The sequence below is a fragment of the Phasianus colchicus genome, chromosome 21 (assembly GCF_987193195.1).
Source record: "Phasianus colchicus chromosome 21, bPhaCol1.hap1.1, whole genome shotgun sequence".
Lineage (NCBI taxonomy): Eukaryota > Metazoa > Chordata > Aves > Galliformes > Phasianidae > Phasianus > Phasianus colchicus.
Window position 1 is genome coordinate 3,673,859 of NC_143456.1, and position 19,192 is coordinate 3,693,050.

The 19,192-nt window shown below is 44.4% G+C and overlaps 1 protein-coding gene across 1 annotated transcript in view; it reads left to right on the forward strand.

The window, feature by feature from the left end:
• The window catches only part of MYBBP1A (MYB binding protein 1a), a 51,932-nt gene that overhangs the window by 21,457 nt on the left and 11,283 nt on the right, over positions 1–19,192 (forward strand). The window contains exon 24 of the mRNA XM_031591887.2: positions 17,222–17,335. Coding sequence (XP_031447747.2) covers positions 17,222–17,335 — 114 coding nt within the window. The remainder of the gene's footprint in view (positions 1–17,221; positions 17,336–19,192) is intronic.

Consider the following 19,192-nt stretch of genomic DNA (forward strand, 5'->3'; position numbering starts at 1 on the left):
AGGTGCGTGTCTGAATTGTGGAAGAGGCTGATGTATCACAGTCACAGAGTTTCTTTGGTGGGGTTTCCTTTATGAAGTGCCACTTCCAGGGTTGAGGGCTGTTTGCCATAGATCTTGGCTTCAGTCATTTATTTCTTGGTTACTTTCTTACTTACTGGTGAGATGTTCACAGATGTAACACAGTGTGTTACAATCCTTACCTCCTAATGGTAATTCAAGGTTAGCTTTCTGAGTCTTGTTCTGCACATTGCCAGCAGTCCAGCATTTACAGCCCAAACCATTGTGTGATTCTATGATTTCCAGGCCAGGTGCTTCTCTTTCTGGTTTGAAACCACCTGTATTATAGATCTGATTCTGATGGTTGATTGCACATGTGTAAGCTAACACAAAATCAGAGGTGCCTTATCGATAAACACTGCAGGATGACTGCACAGCTTACTGTTATGTGAGTGGGGAATGAGGTCTGTCTGGGTTCCCACTGCAGCATGAACTGCAGTGGGGGCATCTTCCACACAGTTAATAACCAAAACCCTTTGAGGCCAGTAACACTGTGTCTCAAACTTTCCCACCCTCTGGCTGTAACGTGCATCTGTCCCCTGCAGAAGTGCATTGACCTTTCTGATTCATAAATAGCTGTTTTGTTGTTTCTGATCATTGGAAAGTATGTGAAAGGCTAGGTATGTGTTTATTTTAAGGCTGCTTTACCCAACAGGAATGGCTGTGATTTAAAAACAACAACAAAAGAGAATTAAGCTATTAGTAGTCTTTCAGTGTGTAGGAGTAAGGATGTGTTACACACGTGACAGCTAAATTAATTATAAGGTATGTACTTGATGCTATCCTCAGGAGACCAGAATAACATCCCAAGCAAACAACTTGATTTACATGGGTATCTTTGCTTCCCCAGGGGGAGTAGCACTGTCCTTGTTACAGAGCCTCCACAGTTATCTGAACATGTTTTGTTTGCAGAGCTGGTTTATCTGTGGGTGGGAAAAGGGGAGGACATGCAGTGTGCTGTGTGTGGGAGAGTAAATAGAGAACATACATACACTACTGTTAAAACAAAGGCAACGTGAAGACTAAGCTATGCAAATACATACTTTGGCATTTGGAATTGCAGCTTCACCTTTTCGCAGACTGCTTCATTTTCAGGAGCTCTGTCTTCCCCTCATCAAATGTCGAATTTGCCAGGTTTTCCGTGAAATTTTTCCCACTGATTCTCAATGGAGATTCTCTATTCTCAGTGCTTTGGTGATTGCTGATGGGATAACAAAGGGGAAAAGCAAGATGGGTGTATGTGGCAAGGTGATGTTGTCAGTAAAGCAGGGACACAACTTCTCTGCAGGCTGAGCAGCTCCTGGCAGCCTTTGGGGGAGTGAGTTGTGTGGGGGCTCAGCTACTTCAGGAGGAGGGGAAATGGTTTTAAGTTGAGAGAGGGGAGATTTAGTTTGGATGTCGGGGAAATTCTTTACAGAGAGAGTGGTGAGGTGCTGGAACAGCTGCCCAGAGAGGCTGTGGATGCCCCGTCCCTGGAAGTGTTCAAGGCCAGATTGGATGGGAGCCTGGGCATCCTGGTCTAGCATTAAATGAGGAGGTTGTTGGCCCTGCATGTGGCAGGGGGATTGGAGTTTCATGATTCTTTAGGTTCCTTCCAACCCTGGCCATTCTGTGATTCTGTGATGCCCTGACTTGGGCCAGCCCCAATGTTCCCGAGCTAAACATAGCAGTGAATATGGCCTCTAATTATTAAACTAACATAATGCCAGAGATATGAGGCATAATTCCTTTTCTAACACTCCAGTTACAGTAGTGCTGATCATTCTGGCTTTGTCTGCAGTATTTATGAACAGCTAATCCCACTGAGAGATTGATTTCTTAGCAGATCCCTTTGGCAGGGAGTCCTCAGGGCCTCTGGTAAGGTGGGGGCTCATGTCAAAAATGAATCCTGGGGCTCTGGCCCAGCAGGACTACTGGCTGCTCTCACCTGGCCTGGAAGAGGCTCTTCCCAAGGGGGCAGAAGAAGTCTTTGGTTTGAGTTTTTAGGTAGTTTTGAGCAAAAGTAGACGTGGTTAATGGGGAGGATGTAAGGGAGGGGTGTTCCTTCTCCATCACCCTGAAAAGCTGAGAGTCTGGGAGAGCAGCATTTATGCAGTCATATCAGAAGGTTGTGCTGAGAATGATTTGAGTGGAAACTTACCTTTCCTGTGATGAGGACTGCTGGCTGTAGCTGATGACCTGGACAACTGGCTCTCGCTTTGATGTAACCTTTCTGAGTGTTCTGTCTCCCTCTGAAACCTGGAGAACATGGAGCAGTGCTGTGTCTGTAATGGCTGAGTGCTGGCACTTAGCAGACAGGAGGTAAGTGCTGTTTGGGAGCTGCTTGGCTCATCTCAGTGCAAAGCTTAGCAGGAAAAAAAAGAAGAAGCTTTAAAAGAAATATTTTAGGTATTATGACTGACAGAGTCATCCTTCTTTCACCACTGTTCCTATGTGCCTAAAACATCTGTAAGGTTTTTCACCTCCATGGTGAAGTAATTTGTGAGATGAAGCAAACAGCACTCTGGGGGATGAGAGCTCTTAAGGCAGTTGTAAGGCTGGCTCGCAGTGGCTGGGTAGGAAGGTTGGCTTTTCCAGCAGTAAGCTCAACCTGTATAACAAGTTTTAAACTGGAATAGTAAATCTGCAGCGGTCCAGCTGAGACTGAGCTTGAAACTGAAGCTTGTGCACGTAGCCAAGTTCTGTTCTGTGATGTTATCCCTGAAGTGGGGATGCCTGCAGGAGATGCCAGTACAGCAGCTTTCCTGGAAAAGAGCTGGAGACATTGGTGTCATTTGTGGGTGGGAGAAGGAGGAGTGGGCCTCGGTTGTCTGAGAAGGGGAGTTTCATCTCACCCTGAATTCCCTTGGGTCCTGTTTAAACCCACACATAGAGAGACCCAAGATGGGTATCTGTGTGGCTGCAGATGTGCACAATGAACTTGTTTCGGGCAGTTCTTGCATCTGAGCTGGGCCTCTCACAGCCATGCTGGCTGCAGGATGCCATGAGGCACATTCTGGCAGTCCGGTGCACTGTGGCTCTGGCAGCTGCTGCTGTGGCTGCTCAGTGTTACCTGCTGGCTTGTCTATTTCTTAAAAATTCTGCATTTCTTTAAGTGTGGAGCTGAAGAAGGACTGCTGTCCCAAAGGTGCCTGTGTGCAAGTTAAAGTGCTTCAGGCTTTTCAGAGATGAATGCACAAGTTTGGATGTCGTTCATTTATTTAACTGGGAAATCTTGTGGGTTTTGCCGTTTATTTTAACACGACAGCAGCAGTCGGGTCCTTTTCCTATGCTTGTGTTGATGTTTGTTTTCCCATGTTGGAGTGGAACCAACATATAACTCAAAGCTTCACCATCTGAGAGTAAGGCCTGCTGCACATCAGGGATGTGTTGTTTCACTGTTGTCTACTGTAGAAAAAAGTGAATAGAAATTGTATGAAAGAACTAAGTTTTAAGCAGTCACTGTGAAGCGTTTCAAGGAGACCTTTAGTGTGTGCAAAGAATGCTTTACGTTAAAGAAATAAAGAAAGAAGCTGTTAAAGAACAACATTTTGGGATAGTCCAATCCAGCTTGTTGGATGCAGTTCTGAGGACTGAGGTTTTGAGGATTAGTCTCACTAATTAGGACCATATACTTGAGCAGCAGCAATGTCACTGCTGGTAGGATGATGATACCAGTGTACGTGTCACAGTCATTCTGTGCATGCAGGCAGGTTTGATAGCTTTCTCTTACTTAAGGATAAGCATCATCTGATTAAATGGGCAGCTGATGTTTCTAGGATCCCTTACTGTATGTATGCCTGCATACACACATGCCCTCTAAGGCATCTAGGGATATATTCTTCAGTGATAAGACTAGCATGGGAAAAGGACAAGTCATCAGAAGCAGAGTTTGTGTTACACCTTTGAGCTGATCCGGTGCTGATGAATTTTGTAAAGCTCCTGGCACAGCTGATCTGCTGGCAGTGCAGTGCGTTGCAGTTAGCCAAGCAAAATGTGTGCAGTGCTAACAGGTGGGAGAGGCTTGTGCTGCTTTGGTGACTAAGCTGTTGCTGTGGATCTCGTGTCTTCCTCAAGCACTGAACACATTCTCCCCAATTCTTTGTGGGAAAAAAAAAAAAAAAAAAAAAGTGCATTACTTCCTCCTTTCTTAATGCATTTCTTTCTTATTTCTTTCTGCCATTGTTTCCAGAAGACCTTGACCTTCAAATTACATCTTTGTGCTTTGTTCCAGTGGGTGCAGTGTTGCTTTTTAGTTATGCACAAAAGCATATTTTTTTGACTTGTGCTGATAGAGCGTAAACCAGAGATGAAGTTGTGTTGATTTAAATGATTATTGCATGACTCAGCTGCATACCAGAACCCTCCTGAGCCTTAGGTGAGGAATGTCTTCCTGGTTTATTTTTAGTAGTATCAGTATATGGAGCATCTGCTTCTGTAACTGAGGAAGGTTCTTGAGCTGTCCCTCCAATGCTGTTTCAACACAACACAACCCCTTGGCAGTGCATTTTACTTACTGTGCCCCCCTCCCATGCTCATATATCCTGGGACTGCCGGAGAAGTGAGTGAGTGGGTGAACTAATGCTTCTTGACTATTGCTGTACTCTGTTAGGCTGAAGGTCAGGTGAGGAAGGAAAACATGCAGCGGGTTGTGCTGCGGTCCCCAGGCTTACTGCTGCTGGAGGCTTCTGCAGGAGAGCACATACTGCAAGTGCCAGCTCTGAGCTGGGCAGCACGGAGTGTCTGCAAGCCTGGAACAAGCATGATTTTCCCTGAAAAAGTACTTGTTCACCACCAGCAGGCTGCTGTGGAAAGCACTGCTCCCAGCAGAGCCTTTACTGCCCACTGAGGTAGGAAAGCCTATTCCTTCTCTCCTTAGGGGATGATAATTGCTTGAAATGTAGTGTGATTTTTTCTGAGTCTTAACCCAGTACATTCACCATGAGGCAGCCCTGCTCTGCTCACTGCACAGTGTCATCGTTATGATTCTGTTTTATAGAGTTCTAGGCTCCTTGACAGCATCTCTGTGGATCTTTCTGTGTTAGATAGCTGCTGCACTCCAGGGGTGTTCTCTCATTGCAGTCCATTGAAATACTGCACTGAGCACTTTGCAAGGACATGCACACCTCCCTGCTGCTCCCCAAGCAAGTTAAAATAGAACATTGGTCTTGGGCAGAGAGCTGAGGTGTCTTATTGGTGTTTAAAGTGGTGGTAATCTCTGTAGGGAAACCTTCCTTTAAGGGTTGGCTCTTCCATTGTTGTGTTTAGTTATATTTAGTGGCTTTGTGTATCAGCTACTGTGCAAAGGACTCTTGAAGAGCAAGTAGCTCAGCATAGGCTTCACCTCTCAGCTTCAATGGCCGATGAAAATTAATATGATCACAACCAGTTTGGGAATTAAGAAGGATGGGTGAAACATCCACTGCTACCAGGAGTGAGAGGTTGTCCCTGTTTTCATTGAGATCTGCCTGCATCTGTAACATTTTCTTAGGGCTTAGGCAAATGAATTGGTTCCTGTCCCTTGTTGTGTTCCTTGGGAAAGGGAGTATATGTTTCAAAACAGTCACTAAAAGCCTTTGTAATTATTTTTGCACTGTGGTCATGCATCAGTTTGAATGTATCCCTGTCATATTATTTACTGTTAAAGCTATATTGATTGAGGATGTTGCAGTAGCTGGGAACATGATGATGCTGTATTTGTCCATCAAGCAAGTTTTTCTTCTGTGATCTGGCCAGAGCTTTGCAAAGCTGATGTAAGTGCAGAGCTGTCACAAAACTAATAACTGTCATTTTAGTCAGCGTGGAGATGAAAATGGGTACTGAGATAGAGTTCAAAATGTCATCTGTTGTGATATGGATTCATTAATATTTCAAAATGTGTTTTTATAAAGCGGGCTGTGACAAGGAAGCCTTTAAGATCTGTCTAATGGAGAGTGTATTTTGGGTAAGTTGCTAATTAATCTTGGTGCTTTGGCAGTCTCCCCAAAGGGATCAAACATACACAGACATAATTCTCAGAAGTGAAGCAACGCTGTGCCAGAGCTGCCATCACCAGAAGAGTAAAATATGATCTCAAAGTCCTGCCAAGGAGGTCTTGGCTGATGGCAGTTATCCTTCTGAACAGTTTATGTTCTGTATAAATATCTAAGTTAAAAAGTAATTAAACTTTAATACAGCAAGAACAGTAAAAGCACTGTGAAGCATCAGAAGCCAGCACCCCTCTGCGTGTGTGTGTGGAAGTATTCCTTGTGCTGTGATAAAAGAATGGATCACTGCATTCATGCACTGTGCCTTGCCTGCATGCTCACGGGTAGTGCCCAGCAGGTGGTATAGCAAAGATTTGTTATGGAATATTTTGCATATGCTATTACTAATAATGAAGCAAAATAAACCTCCCCAGATCGGTACCAGCACTCTCTACCTCTTTTACAACAGAAGTGAGAACCACTGCTGATTCTAGCCAAGTAAAGGCCAAAATGGGGAGGTAGAGGTAGAGGGTGGTGAGGCACTGGAACAGGTTGCCCAAGGAGGCTGTGGATGCCCCATCCCTGGAGGCATTCAAGGCCAGGCTGGATGTGGCTCTGGGCAGCCTGGTCTGGTGGTTGGTGCATAGCAGGGGGGTTGAAACTCGATGATCATTGTGGTCCTTTTCAACCCAGGCCATTCTATGATTTTCAAAGCACTCCCATCCCCTGTGCTGTGTGCTTGGCAGGGGGCTCATCTTGGGGCCACACTGAGGTGAGATTCAGGAGGCTAAACTACCCATAGGCAGTGATAACTTCTTGATGCCGTACACTATTACAGCAGCTGTTGTCTTCCTCTGCCCAGTTACACACTGCTTCTTTAATGGCCTTTTTTAAGAGAAATAATTTGCAGCTGGAAAATGTGTGTCAAACAGACATGCTTTGGCTCCAGTCAGCATCTTGCTCCTGTTCCTGTTTTTGTTTGATGTAAGGAGATGGTCAAGGAGATCCTCTGTTTTGCAAGGTAAAGCTGAAGCAGGGGTGGTCTCTTGCACATTTCTGAGCTGTCTGACGGTGGGCCAACAGAGCTCTGTGACATGTACTGACTAGGTATGTAAACTGTCCCTCTGAAATCCAAGGAGTTGAATGTTTAAATGCTTTGCTGGGTCAGGGCCAGAGTGCTTTACATTTTCCTACCAAGATTTTTAGTCCTTTAACCTTTAGCATGGTGTGGATGTGGATTATTGTATACCAGCATTTCATTTCTGAGAGAATCTCCTGCTCTGGGAGAGCTCAAAGAAACTGTTTGGCCATGGGGTATGTTGACAGCATCTATAAATAGTCTTAGATGTTCTTTGGAAAGGTGTCTGATGCCATAGTAAAATGTAACAATTAGTTGCTTTACAAGCCATGTTTCTCTCTCCCTTTCCTCTAAGTTGTACGAGATGGTTGAACATTTTAAAAGAGCAGTTTAAATGTTTCAGGTCTTCCTGACTGCATTTAAGCTAAGTGCTTGAAATCCCATGGGGAGAACTCTGTGTGCTCATGTTGTGTTGCATTTGGACAGGACCTTGTCACCAAGTCACAGGGGCTCTTTGGGACATCACGTGTGCTGTCAGCTGTTGATATTTGTTCATTTTTTCCTGCTCTCTTCGCGTCCAAGTCTTTATCTTCCATCTCACTGAGTGCAGGGCAAACAGCAAAGAAGCTCCTGCTTACCTCCTTATTGTGATTCTGAGGATATAGCCTGCGTATTTTACTCACCACTGTTTAGCTGATGGTGTTGATGATCATGGAGCCAATCCTAAGTAACAGAGGAAATATACTTCCAGTAAGTTGCTTGGAAGAGATCAGAAAATGATCAGGCCACACATAGTTGGTACTGCTGTCCAAGTTTGGGACTGATGGGCAGCATTAACAGCCCCGTGACTTGGATGGACTTGCTGAGTTAGACCTGCAGTGATTTTCCAGGACAGAGATTTCCTGGCCTATTAACTAAACTTGCCATCAGACACGTGGGGAGTTGATAGTTTCTTAAAAAGATGTGCATTTGAAAGTAAACCACACGGAAGTGCTTTGTGCTCAGCCTGACAAACATAGTCCCTCCAACAAGGTGATGAATAGACACTTGTGCAGAGCAAATGGGAAGAGTTTGCTTGGAGGCAGGGTCATTGCCAGGTATTTAATAACTATTTAGTAACAAAAACAGGAGAAGAAACATCTTTGGTTCTGATGAAATTGGTGGCCCTATCCATCATGTGGGCTAGAGTTGTATTCATGATGCAAAATGTTTGATAAAGGTCAAGCTGGAGTCTTGACTTGTTGAAGTTTTGGAATATCTTCACTGCTGTGTTCACAGTGGGCTATTGGATAATGGTTTGGAAAAACACAGGAGGGTTGGGTGCTTTGTTGCCAAGTGGAGAAAGATTAAGTCTCCTGCAGTACAAAATTAAGTGCCAACTTGGACAGTCTTCACTGACAACGATGCACTTCTGAGCTCCTACAGAAACCGGTCAGTGTCTTCTTGTTTGGAGACAGAGGAGCAGAGGGGTTTCTCCTTTCCCTTGGATGGAAGTGTTGGAGAGAACAACCAGGGTAAAGGGAAAGAATAGTGTCCACAACAACAGTGATTTTGCAAGAGGTATCATGATCCTCAGCACTGGTTTTTATTGAGCCTCACAGTGGGTTTGTTCTGTGAGAATCTTTGCTTTCATTTCTTTACCAAAGGGCATGTGTTGCTGTGTTGTTTGGAGCCAAGAGCTTGTGGAAGCAGAATGGAAATGCTCCGAAATGAACACAGCCATAATAGGAACCAAGTTTGTTTGTTTGTTTGTTAATTGTGATTTTGTTTTTAAATTGGGAAAAAAGTGTGTTTGGGAGTGGAGAGGGGTATACACTTATTTCCTGATTATTAAATTATTATTATATGTATTTTTTACTTTCTATTTTTGAATTGTGGGAAGGGAGATGCTTAGATGCATTGCACAGGATCCATTGCTGTTCTTTTCTCTCAGTACATCCTATGGTACCAATATTGCTCACTGAAGTCATAGATTTTGTCATTGAGTGTTACAGAAAGAGCAAGAAAACCTCAGTGCTCGTGGATGCTAATCAGCATTCTGCTGCTCATTCATCTTGTGTTCTCATGTAGCTTACTTAATTATGGCATCTTTTTACTTTTCATGAATTTAGGATAATAAGATATTGATGTTTTGGGTTTTTTTTTTTGGAGGGCAACATTAAGAGTGATTGGCCCTTCTGATATAGTAAGTGGTTCCCCAAGGGAGGCATGAATCTGTGTTCCCCAAAGCAGCAGACCAATATATGGATTGCTCTGTATGGATCACTCTGTCCTGTTGGTCAGTGAAAGAAGAGCACGGGTAAATAATGTCTTGCCCAACCCTGGATATTCACTAGCTGTATCTTTGTTGTGTGTGACATGTTCCAAGCCAGTAACTAATGCCTTCAACCAGGCCTGGCTCAAGAACATGGTGTTACAGTGGATGTTCTTGTTTTCAATGCCTCAGTGTGCTGCAGGACCTTCATCTCCATCAGAAATCCTGCCGTGGAGCCTGGTGTTTAGAGAGCAGAGAGCCTCTGAGAAACTGCAGCATCAGATTTTCTCCCCACGTGTACTGACTCATCTGTACTGCCTTTAAAATCCGGCATCACTTCACTTCTGTCACTAGCTCACGCTGGATCATGATGAATGTAGGAGGGAGCTTTTATTTTGTTTTTCTCCTGTCCTGGCTGCCAGCAATACGGTGAAAAAGGGAGCAGCAGTGCTTGGGTGCAGGGCACAAATGTCGTGTTCCAACCCTTGTCCTGAGCAGGCTCTCAGAAATGGGTTCCTCTGGTTGAGAAATGGAAGATGAGGGTTTTAGGCTGACAAAAATATCCTGAGCACTGATTGCAGAGGGACCAAGCATGGCAAAAATCCACTTCTTTTCTGTTGATTTGCAGAATTCGTAGTTAAATTAAATAGTGAAATTTTAGGGCATAAAGAAACCCATATGTCTGTGGGTGCTGTGTATATGGCCAGCTCTGCAGGAAGGCTGCTCCAGCACAAGGATTGCTAATCCGTGGCTTTCTGCTGGCTCTAAGTACACCTAAACATACTAACCCAGTGTGTGACTGTCAGTGATAGTAATGACTGCTTTTACCTGTAGGGCTGAGGCTGACATAACTGCAGTGGAGGTGCAGCTGCATTACATGAAGGCAGTTTACATGGGGTGAAGCTCATTCTGTCTTTTCAGCCAGATTGAGTGGCGGTGGCAATTTAAAATGCTTGTGTCTCGGAATAGCTGTTTTCATGTTGTGAAGGAGGAGGAGATACCAGCATAGTTAATGTGAGAAGACTTTCTGTGGTGCAGACAAGTGCTCAGCAGCAGTGGAATGAAGTTAGCAGCTCATCTGATCGATGCGACAGCCACTGCTCAGAGCCCTGGGAACAGACAAGGAGTTGGATGGATTTCTTAGCTTCTCATTTCTGCTGCATAGAGCAGGATGCCTGAGCCATGGGTGAAGAAGTGTGGGTTACTGGTTAAGAGTTACTGGTGTTGAGCTGCTCTTGTGGAGGTGAGAGACCCAATTCTTCTGAGGAAGGGTCTCAGTGTTCTGCCTGGCAGGTGATGAGCAGCTGCTTGATTCCTCTGCCATTTTCTGTTTCTCCTTGAGCCTAAGTTGTTAAGAGTGACTGGAAAGTTGTCCTGCATGGAATGAGGGGGGCTGTGTATTCCAGCAATTTCAGAGGGCGCACCAAAACCTCATGTTTGCAAACTAGCATCTGGCTTCTCTAGAAACTAGCTAGAGAGAAGGTTGCTGGCTGTTTCAAGGGTTTGGAAATAAAAGTTAATGTTAAAAATAACCAAACCAAAGCTCTTTGAGAACTTCTTGCACTCAAGAAACCCCAAACAGATAACCTTCATCTGGCAAATGAGCAGAATGTGTCTCATATGTGACAATTATTTTTAAATGTGCTAATGTGCAGACCGTTGTGAGCTATTTAAAGGCTCCTGGACGGAAAGCAGCCTGCTGTTTCTGTGGAAGGTTAATTTTGTACTATGGGGGAGGAAAAGCATGAAGCTGGTTTGCAGTGCAGAATGGCTTGTTCTAAAACTCTGCAATCTAAAACTCTGAATCTAGCTTGATGAGCTGGGATGTTTGGTGGGAGTTTGCTGACTAAGATTGCCTTTCTCATCCGAGGTTGTAAAATATGATTTAGATGCCACCTCAAATGCTTTACATATCATAATTAACTAGCCTTGCAGACTTTTTCTCATCTATTTGCCGCAGGAAGTTAATTTAAACTGTAATAAACCATTTGTTATGTTCACTTTTTGGCAAGGAGAATTTAGTTCTGAAGCCTGTAACACTCCCATCGGCTGATGCTGGGGAGGGCAGGGTGCACTCAGAGGGTTTGGGAGCAGGGCTGGGGGGTTCTGATCATGTTTACCTCTGTTATGTGGTTCTGCCGTGGCCGTTTCTGGAAGCAGGAGGGCTGGGAAGGGCTGCCTGCCTGGTGGGGTGATGCTGTGCCTGCCAAGCTGGATCCTGCTCACGTTCCTGCTGTCTCAGACAATATTGGACCTCAGCAAGCATGGCTGAATGTCTTGAAAGAGCTGATCGATCAGTCTGAGGACACTGGATTGTAGCAGGGAATATTGGATTCGGCTCCTGAGTTGGGTGATTGCGCAGGATAGATTTTCATGGACTTTCTGGGCCAGCTTGAGCTCTGTCCCTTTTATCGCAGGAGGGACTCTGTGCTCCACTCTGAAACCTTTGCACAGCTGCTCAATGGGAACGCACCACTTTACAGTTAAAAATTAACGTTTGTTCTCAAAATCAGTCCTCGTACACCGCAGTCAGGGCTTGGCCACATCTCTCCCTTTGAAACTGAGACACCCATGGAACATGTCTGTGTGTGCTGTGTGCAGAGTGCTGTGCTAACAGAGGAAAAGCAATTCGGCAAATGTTCTTCAGATGTCTCTGGTTTTCACTTTTTAATGCCTGAAGCCTTTGTATGTTTTTAAGTAAATGGCTGGCATTTGATGCTTCTTCCGGGCAAATATGGCTTCATGCTCTTGAGGGATAATTATTTTGTTTGTCCTTAGGAAAAGAGTCCCTTTTATTTTTTTTCCTCCTCTTTTAGCCTCCCCCAGAGAATTTGCAGTTTGATCCCTGTCAGGTCAGCAGGCTGTGTGAAAGGCCTGCTGTTAAATACGGCCGTGCAGCTCCTGGCCAAGACTCCCTTGCTCACAGTGTTGAAGGACTCAGTGGGTTATCTGAATCTCTGATAGTTCTGATTACAACATGTGAAGGTACAACAGGGGGCTTGTAGCATACTCTGAACTGCTGTTGCTGTTCTACTGCCTGCTGTGCTCTTGCTGTACAGAGCAAGGAGCCCTGTGGTCATCAGCCTTCTTCTCCCTTCACTCATAATTTGCCCTTTTGAGTAAGCATCTGGGGTGTCCCCGATTTGGACTCTGCCTACCAAACTGTTAACTGTAGCTTACATGCTCAGAAATGGTCAAATCAAAGAACAAATGGCAGAGCAATGAAAAGCAAACTCTTTTAAAGCTGAAGACCGTTCCCTTGGAGCCATTCTCTCCATCCCACGCCCAATGAAAGCATAAAAATAGAGTGTTGGAACTGTGGGAGTAGAAATGGGGATAGATTAGCACTTGCTTCGTGGCTTTGCATGCTGTTAGTTTTCTTCTTACAAAAGCTTTGACAGTAATTGGAAGAGACATCCACCATGGTGCTCTGAATGCACTGCCCTATAGTAATAAACGACAAGTTATTCTCTTAGAGCCTATAGACCTGTTAGCTGGAGCTTGCTGTGCTTTATTATTGCTGTTGTTGTTGGTTTTTAACATGTAACAAATTGCAGGTAGCTGAGAAATTGATTTCATGGTTGGACTATTTCTTAAAATGCTTGTTTAGAATTTCCCATATTCTTGGTGCGTGTTCTTTTACCCTGGTAGGATCAGCCAGGAATGCAGTGTATCCATGTGGCTGTGGTCTCAGAGGCCTTGAGAAGCACAGTTATTTTTGGCCATATCCCTATGGTTGTAGAATGGTCTCAATGCTGAGGATTACATACTGAGAGCTGCTGCTTTGTAAAGTATTCTTGCACTGAATCAGTTGTGCTGGCAGGTCAGGTAATGCTGCTGTGTGCATGCCGGAGGCACCAATGCCCTGGAGGTGTGACACCACCTGTGTATTTTTATCTCCTTGTCTCCCAGGAGCAGTGAAATGATGCTAGCACCAAAGCTCTTGATGCTCCTTCAGTCCTAAGAATAGGTTTTGAGTTGCACAAAATTGTCCTTTTCTAGGGGTCTTTGTGTGTGTGTATTTATATTCATTTTATATATATAAAAAGAGAAAAGGAAGCTCTTGCTGCACTGGTGGCATGCTTCGTAGCAATAAAATGGATGTTTGCTTTCAATAAGAAGGCAGTGGCTGAGTTGGCAGGGGTTAATCCACAGCTTGCCATTTAGATAGGCAGGCTGTGTGCCCTGGCCTTTACTGGAAAGGGTAAAGGCAGTTGTACACAGCAGCCAGATTGCTCTCCTCTCTCGAGGTACGTGAGCACATCTGGGAGTTGCCAGCACGTCTCGGTTACTGCAGGGAGCACATTTCCCACTTCAGAAAGAAACGTTGGCCATTTATAATGAATGGCATTTTATGTAATCGTTTCAGATAAGAAAGGAATAAACAAAGCTGACAGAAAATCACAGGGTCAGCACTACTGTTATTGTTTGTTCTCTTCTCCCACGTGGACTGATGATAAGCGTTTCTGCCTCATTTAGTCATACGGTTTATGGATATATTTGGGAGTCTATGTATGCATCTTTGCTTGAATAGACTTCACTTTTATTTATTTTCTGCCATTTTATGGCATTTCTTTTCTCCTTTTTCTCTGTCTTAAATGAAATTAAGCTTTGAGTAGGCAACCGGGTGGAGGTTGACTTAATTAAAAGTTCTCACTGGTTGTGAATATTCTCACATATTTCAGAGGTTGTGTGTGGTGGAGGAGCATTCTTTTCTGAACTGGAGCAGAGCTCAGTAGCTGGTGCTCCTGGGTCTTCTGCTATTTCTGTCTGCTTGTGTAGTGCAGATAATGCTTGGCTCTTTTGCAGGACTGTCATGAACACAACAACTGAGAAAATACCTCTGGAGAATCCTCAGTGAGATTCTGGCAGCTTCCAGAATTGCCAAATGTTTGTAGACATTGCAAAAAATCAGTGATGCTGGAACAGGAGAGGGAAAAAGGGAGGCTGTTGTTGAGCTCCAGGTCTCTGCTGAACCAAATTTCAAGTTATTAGTGTTGATAAAAGAAGGAAAATGAACTGCAAAGAGAGAGCTGTTTCTTTGTGATTTCAAGGCGATGGTTCCTGGGGATCTGTGTCACCTGGGGTCTTTCTGAAATTTGCATATTGTTTACAGTATTCTTAGCCCCCTCTTATATCCCGTAATAGAGCATGTGTTATCAGGAGAAGCTCCTGGAGGTCGCAAAAGCATTTCCTTGTGGAGTATTTAAAATCCTCTTTGTGGATTCTAGCAGGGACCGTTCTGCAAGCAGTTGTCTCGTGACCTTTCTGCTGGTGGTTTGGCATTTCTCAGCAGGGAGCCCCAGCAGTACATCACATGAGTGTGGCTGAACGGCTGTGACTGCAGGCTGCTGCTGTGCGAGGTGGGATGGCAGCGTTGTGGTCCTGCTGTCCAAATGATTTTCTCTGAGCATGTTTAGTGGTCCAGCAATCTTCAGGTGACAACTGGGAACCTTGTTCACATGCTCATAAATTCTAAAGAGGAGTGTGGTGGCTCTCACGGTTTGGTTTGAACTGGGATGACATCAGTGGGACAGTGGGAAGTGCTGTTCCTTAGTGGATTTACCGTGGGACTGAGGTTGAAGAATTGGGTTTAAGTTTTCTTTCTGCCAATGGTTTTCTGGATTTCTCCATTCACGTCAGCTCCTCTCTGTGGTTTCACTTTCTCTGCTTAACTGTGCAGTTTGCTGTGGAAAAGCAGGCTGTATGAGAGCTACATGTTCCTAACTAGATCTATGATCAGAGGAGTCATTGGCTATGTGATAAACACGATAACCATTAAGTACAGCATAGCATGGTGCTGGGCAACAGGACATTGGCATTATTGGTGTCACGTTTGCTCTCCAGCTGAGATATTCCTAATCTAAATTTGATTTCAGCCAACAAGCAAATCTTTTATTTTACTTTCATTCTTTCAAATAAGAAAAGTTCACGCTTGGTACTAAATTATCACTGGGTTAAAAAACATTCAGGAAACACAGGAGTGTGTTGAGTACAGCAGCAGCAGTGTTTTAATTACATGGAAATGTATTTTCTCTTTGAATCCCAAATACGAGTTGGAGGCATGAAAGCCATGAGGTGAGTGTGACAGAATTACTACCGAGTGATAGCACCAGCCAGGATCCCAGATGAATGGGTATTTTGACTTCCCAATCTGCAGCCCAGAAGGAATGCTCAGTGCTTTTTTTTCCTTCCCTTTTAAATTGTTTCCAAGCTTAGTGCTTACTGAGGACCCGATCTGGTTTAGGATCTCTCTCTCAGTCCAGCATTTTGGTCTCAGGTCTCCAGAGATGGAGAAGAGATGAAGAGATGGTGCCTTGAAGTTTATGACCCTGCCTGTGCCTTTCAGGATGAACGATGGCCTCTCATTGACTCTGGGGTCACATTTTCTTTGTAATTGCACCGAAGTGACTTTCCGCTACATTTGGTACATGCAGGCAGACATGCCATAATTTGTTCTGTGAGATGCAGCCTCCCCATATAATCACAAGGAATACGTAGGCTTGCCTGCCTCAAACATGGCATTAGGGCTCTATCTCTCACTCTCTCATTAAATCAACATAAATCTTCTGGCATAGTCTGTTGGTTTTCCCCCACATTTTCTCCTCCAAGTAATGAGCAGAACTACTGTTTGCCAGTGAAAGCTTGCTCTGTTTGGATAATTCTCTCCATTGGCCACACTGGTGCAAACTGGAGGTAAGCTTAGAGATGGATAACCATCCATCACAGGAGCCTGAAACATGTGGAACTTGGGCCTTCCTGAGCTCTTCAGGCACTGTGTTCCACTGCCTACAACTTTGGGTGAGATTGCTGCTCTCTGGAACTCTCAGGATGTCTCCTCTTCCCTCACCTTCAATTCTTCAATAAATAGTTCCCCAGAAAGGCCCCAGTGTGAGCACCACCAGTGTGGCCAGCTTTCAGCTGTATGTTGTTCAGGTTGCCTCTTTTGTATCTGAGGAGTACCTGAGGGCTAGGTTTGGGCTCAGCTCTTGCCTCCTTTGGATGAGATTAATTCCTGATATAATTGCTAATGATTTTTTGTATTAATACCTGCATTCATTTTTGGTCTGCATGATGGCAGCTAGGGGCACTAATCTGTCTTATATGTGGATAGTACTTGCTCACTAACTCTGTGCTGTTAGGAAGGTGCTCCCTTTAAATCCTCTAAACTATTTTCACTAATCCTCATTAGTGTACTACCTGCATTTCCATCATTTGCTTTTGCACATACTGTGTTTTTCTTGTGCTTAAAAAAGCCTTATAATAGGAATTCCAGAACAGGAAAGGACATAGGAGATGACTGCAGATTGCTGTTGGTTTTCTAGTGGCTACTTTTTCACTGCTGTGTTAATGTGGAGGCTTAACGAGCAAGTTTGACTCCAGGGCAAGGTTGAGTGCTGCTCTGAACAGCACTTTCCATCTAGGGTTACTTTAAAAAGAAGTATTTGCTAACCTGCTGGCTTTTATTTTTGTTTATTTGCGTCTACTCCATTTTTCAGGGCACAGTAAAGGGTAGAGTCGTGCAAAAGGCTGCCTGAAGACTTTGGAAACTGTAAATTGATGTGCTTGGACCATGTTTTGGGTAGTAATGCCTAAATCTAGAAGCACCACATCCTTTCCCTCCCCTTTGACTTGCACTTTTAAATCTGGTATGTTCAGCCAGAAAAGTACGAGCCTCTCTCCTGAGGAGTGACTTTGTCAGGGTCTAGAGAATGTTTTCTAATTGGATGATATACAGATTGGTGAGGAGATCTAGTGTCTGTAACACAGCATTGCTGATGCTGTGCTTGGCTGTTTGCTTCAGTGGGGTATTTGCACTGCTAACACCTTCCTTCGAGAGCGTCGAGTTTCACATCTCCTCATGTCTCCTCTCCATTTCTCTTTCAGGCCCAGGCGTGTTTGCTTCTCCAGAAAGTTCTGCCACTTCGTGAGCTGAAGCTCTCCACGACCAAGGAGGAGTGGGAGGAACTGATCAGAGAGAGCATCAGCCAAGTGACAGAGGTAACAAGGCTTCAACATGTTAGATGTATGGGCACACCTGATGTGTGCTGTGTTCATTGGTGTGATGGTCTCATGGATCTGGAGTCTGAGGCTGTGCTCTGCTTAACTCATCTCCTTCAGGTTGTGCCTGCTCACAGCAGGGCTGAGTCGTGTCCACTGGGCTAACAGCATTCTGGTAATACTGCTGTTCAGATGTATTTTTATAGTGTGGAAGAAGTGTTCCTGGTACACTCAGCAGTTTTAGGGAAAAACACACAGTTTTAGGGAACACGCTCATACAGGTCAATTTTAGGCTGCTTCAAGTTTCAAAAGGCAAGGCATTGTGAACATTGACTTAATTTCACTAAATCTTATGGGAGCTCTGTATTTGAATATGCTTTGGGGCCATAGCGACAGAGCTGAACTCCACTGGACTTCCTGGTGAATTGCAGGCCTTCTGGACCAGACTCTTGCTAATGTTGTTTTCCAGGGAAACCTCTAAATACATTAGCCAACAATTTATACAGAAAAGACAGTGATACAGAAATCATAGAGCAGTGACAGGTGAGAGCTGTACCTGTGAAGACAGCAGTTTTGGTGCAGCTGTTCTGTAGAGGACGATCTCTGAGACAGGAGATTGAAGGAGCAAATGCTTTCTAGTTGTCTTCTAGATTGACACAGGGGGAACCAAAACAAAATGGTGTTGTGATGTGGTGACTAAACTTCATGACATGGGAGATTCCAGTCTTGGTGTTCCTACGTAACTGCAGGTGTGACCTCTTTCATTCTTTACTTCTTTAAATGCTGGTTACATGGTAATTTAGTCCATGCTGTAATTTGCCACATTGGAGCAGAACAATTAGCTCTATTTTCTTTGGTTGAGGAGGGACAAAATGTAAGCAAGTTTAAATCAAGGAATTCGGAGGTGGTGATTATAATTCTTGAGGAAGCAGGTAATCCTAGGTTTCATTAAATGCCTTTATTTAAAGATGACATCAGGAATCCAATGGGTGGAGTTGGGTATGATTTTGTTTTCCAGCTACACAAACTCCTCCCAGCATGGTCATCTCCATGTTCTTCTCCAGTCCCTCAGGACTCAGACTGATTCACTGGGAAACCACAATGCCTTTATGCTGTCCTGGTCAAGGAAAGTTTAGCATCTTGCCACCCATCCAGTATTTTAATGAGCTTTGCTGCCAAAGCTTCCCTAGTGTCTTTTTTATCTGCGGTCATCTGTGTTTAAAGACAAATTCCTGGGAGATAGCATCAGTTTGTTTGGGCAGTCCGAGGTGCACTCTGTGGGCAGCAGGCCTTCTGCACTATTAACTGCTAGTGGCACATGTGTGCTCTTTTGGGGCCATCCTAAAAAACCTCTGATACAACATTCTTTCAGAGTGCTCTGTAAGTATTTTTCCCCCCTTCTTCCTTTTTCCTCCTCTTGCACTAGCACAGTGCTGGTGTGACTCTGGGTGTTCCTTTGAGTGTTGCTGAAGTGTGGAGGGATCAGAAACACGCATTTCACTGAGCAGTTGTTGTAAAAGCACACAGCGATGCTGCTGTGTAGTGGAACAATAATGCTATCATGACAGATCTCTTCTGGAGATGCTAAAAATCCCTTTTAGCAGAAGGCTGGAAACAGCAAATTTAAAATCTGTGGAAAGTATCCATTTGTCAAAGGGAGTAACCCACCATTAAAATAACTTGCTATTAACTCTGAATCTCCAGTTGGAAATTGTGTGCTTGTCTGAGGGAGGCAGGACAGGTGGAAGTCACAGCTCAGTGCTGAAATTACGGGGACTGTTAGTTAAGAGCTGGCCAAACAATGCCCATTCCTGTCCCTGAGGTCTGTGCATGCCTCTGCTTATCTAGAGGACAGGG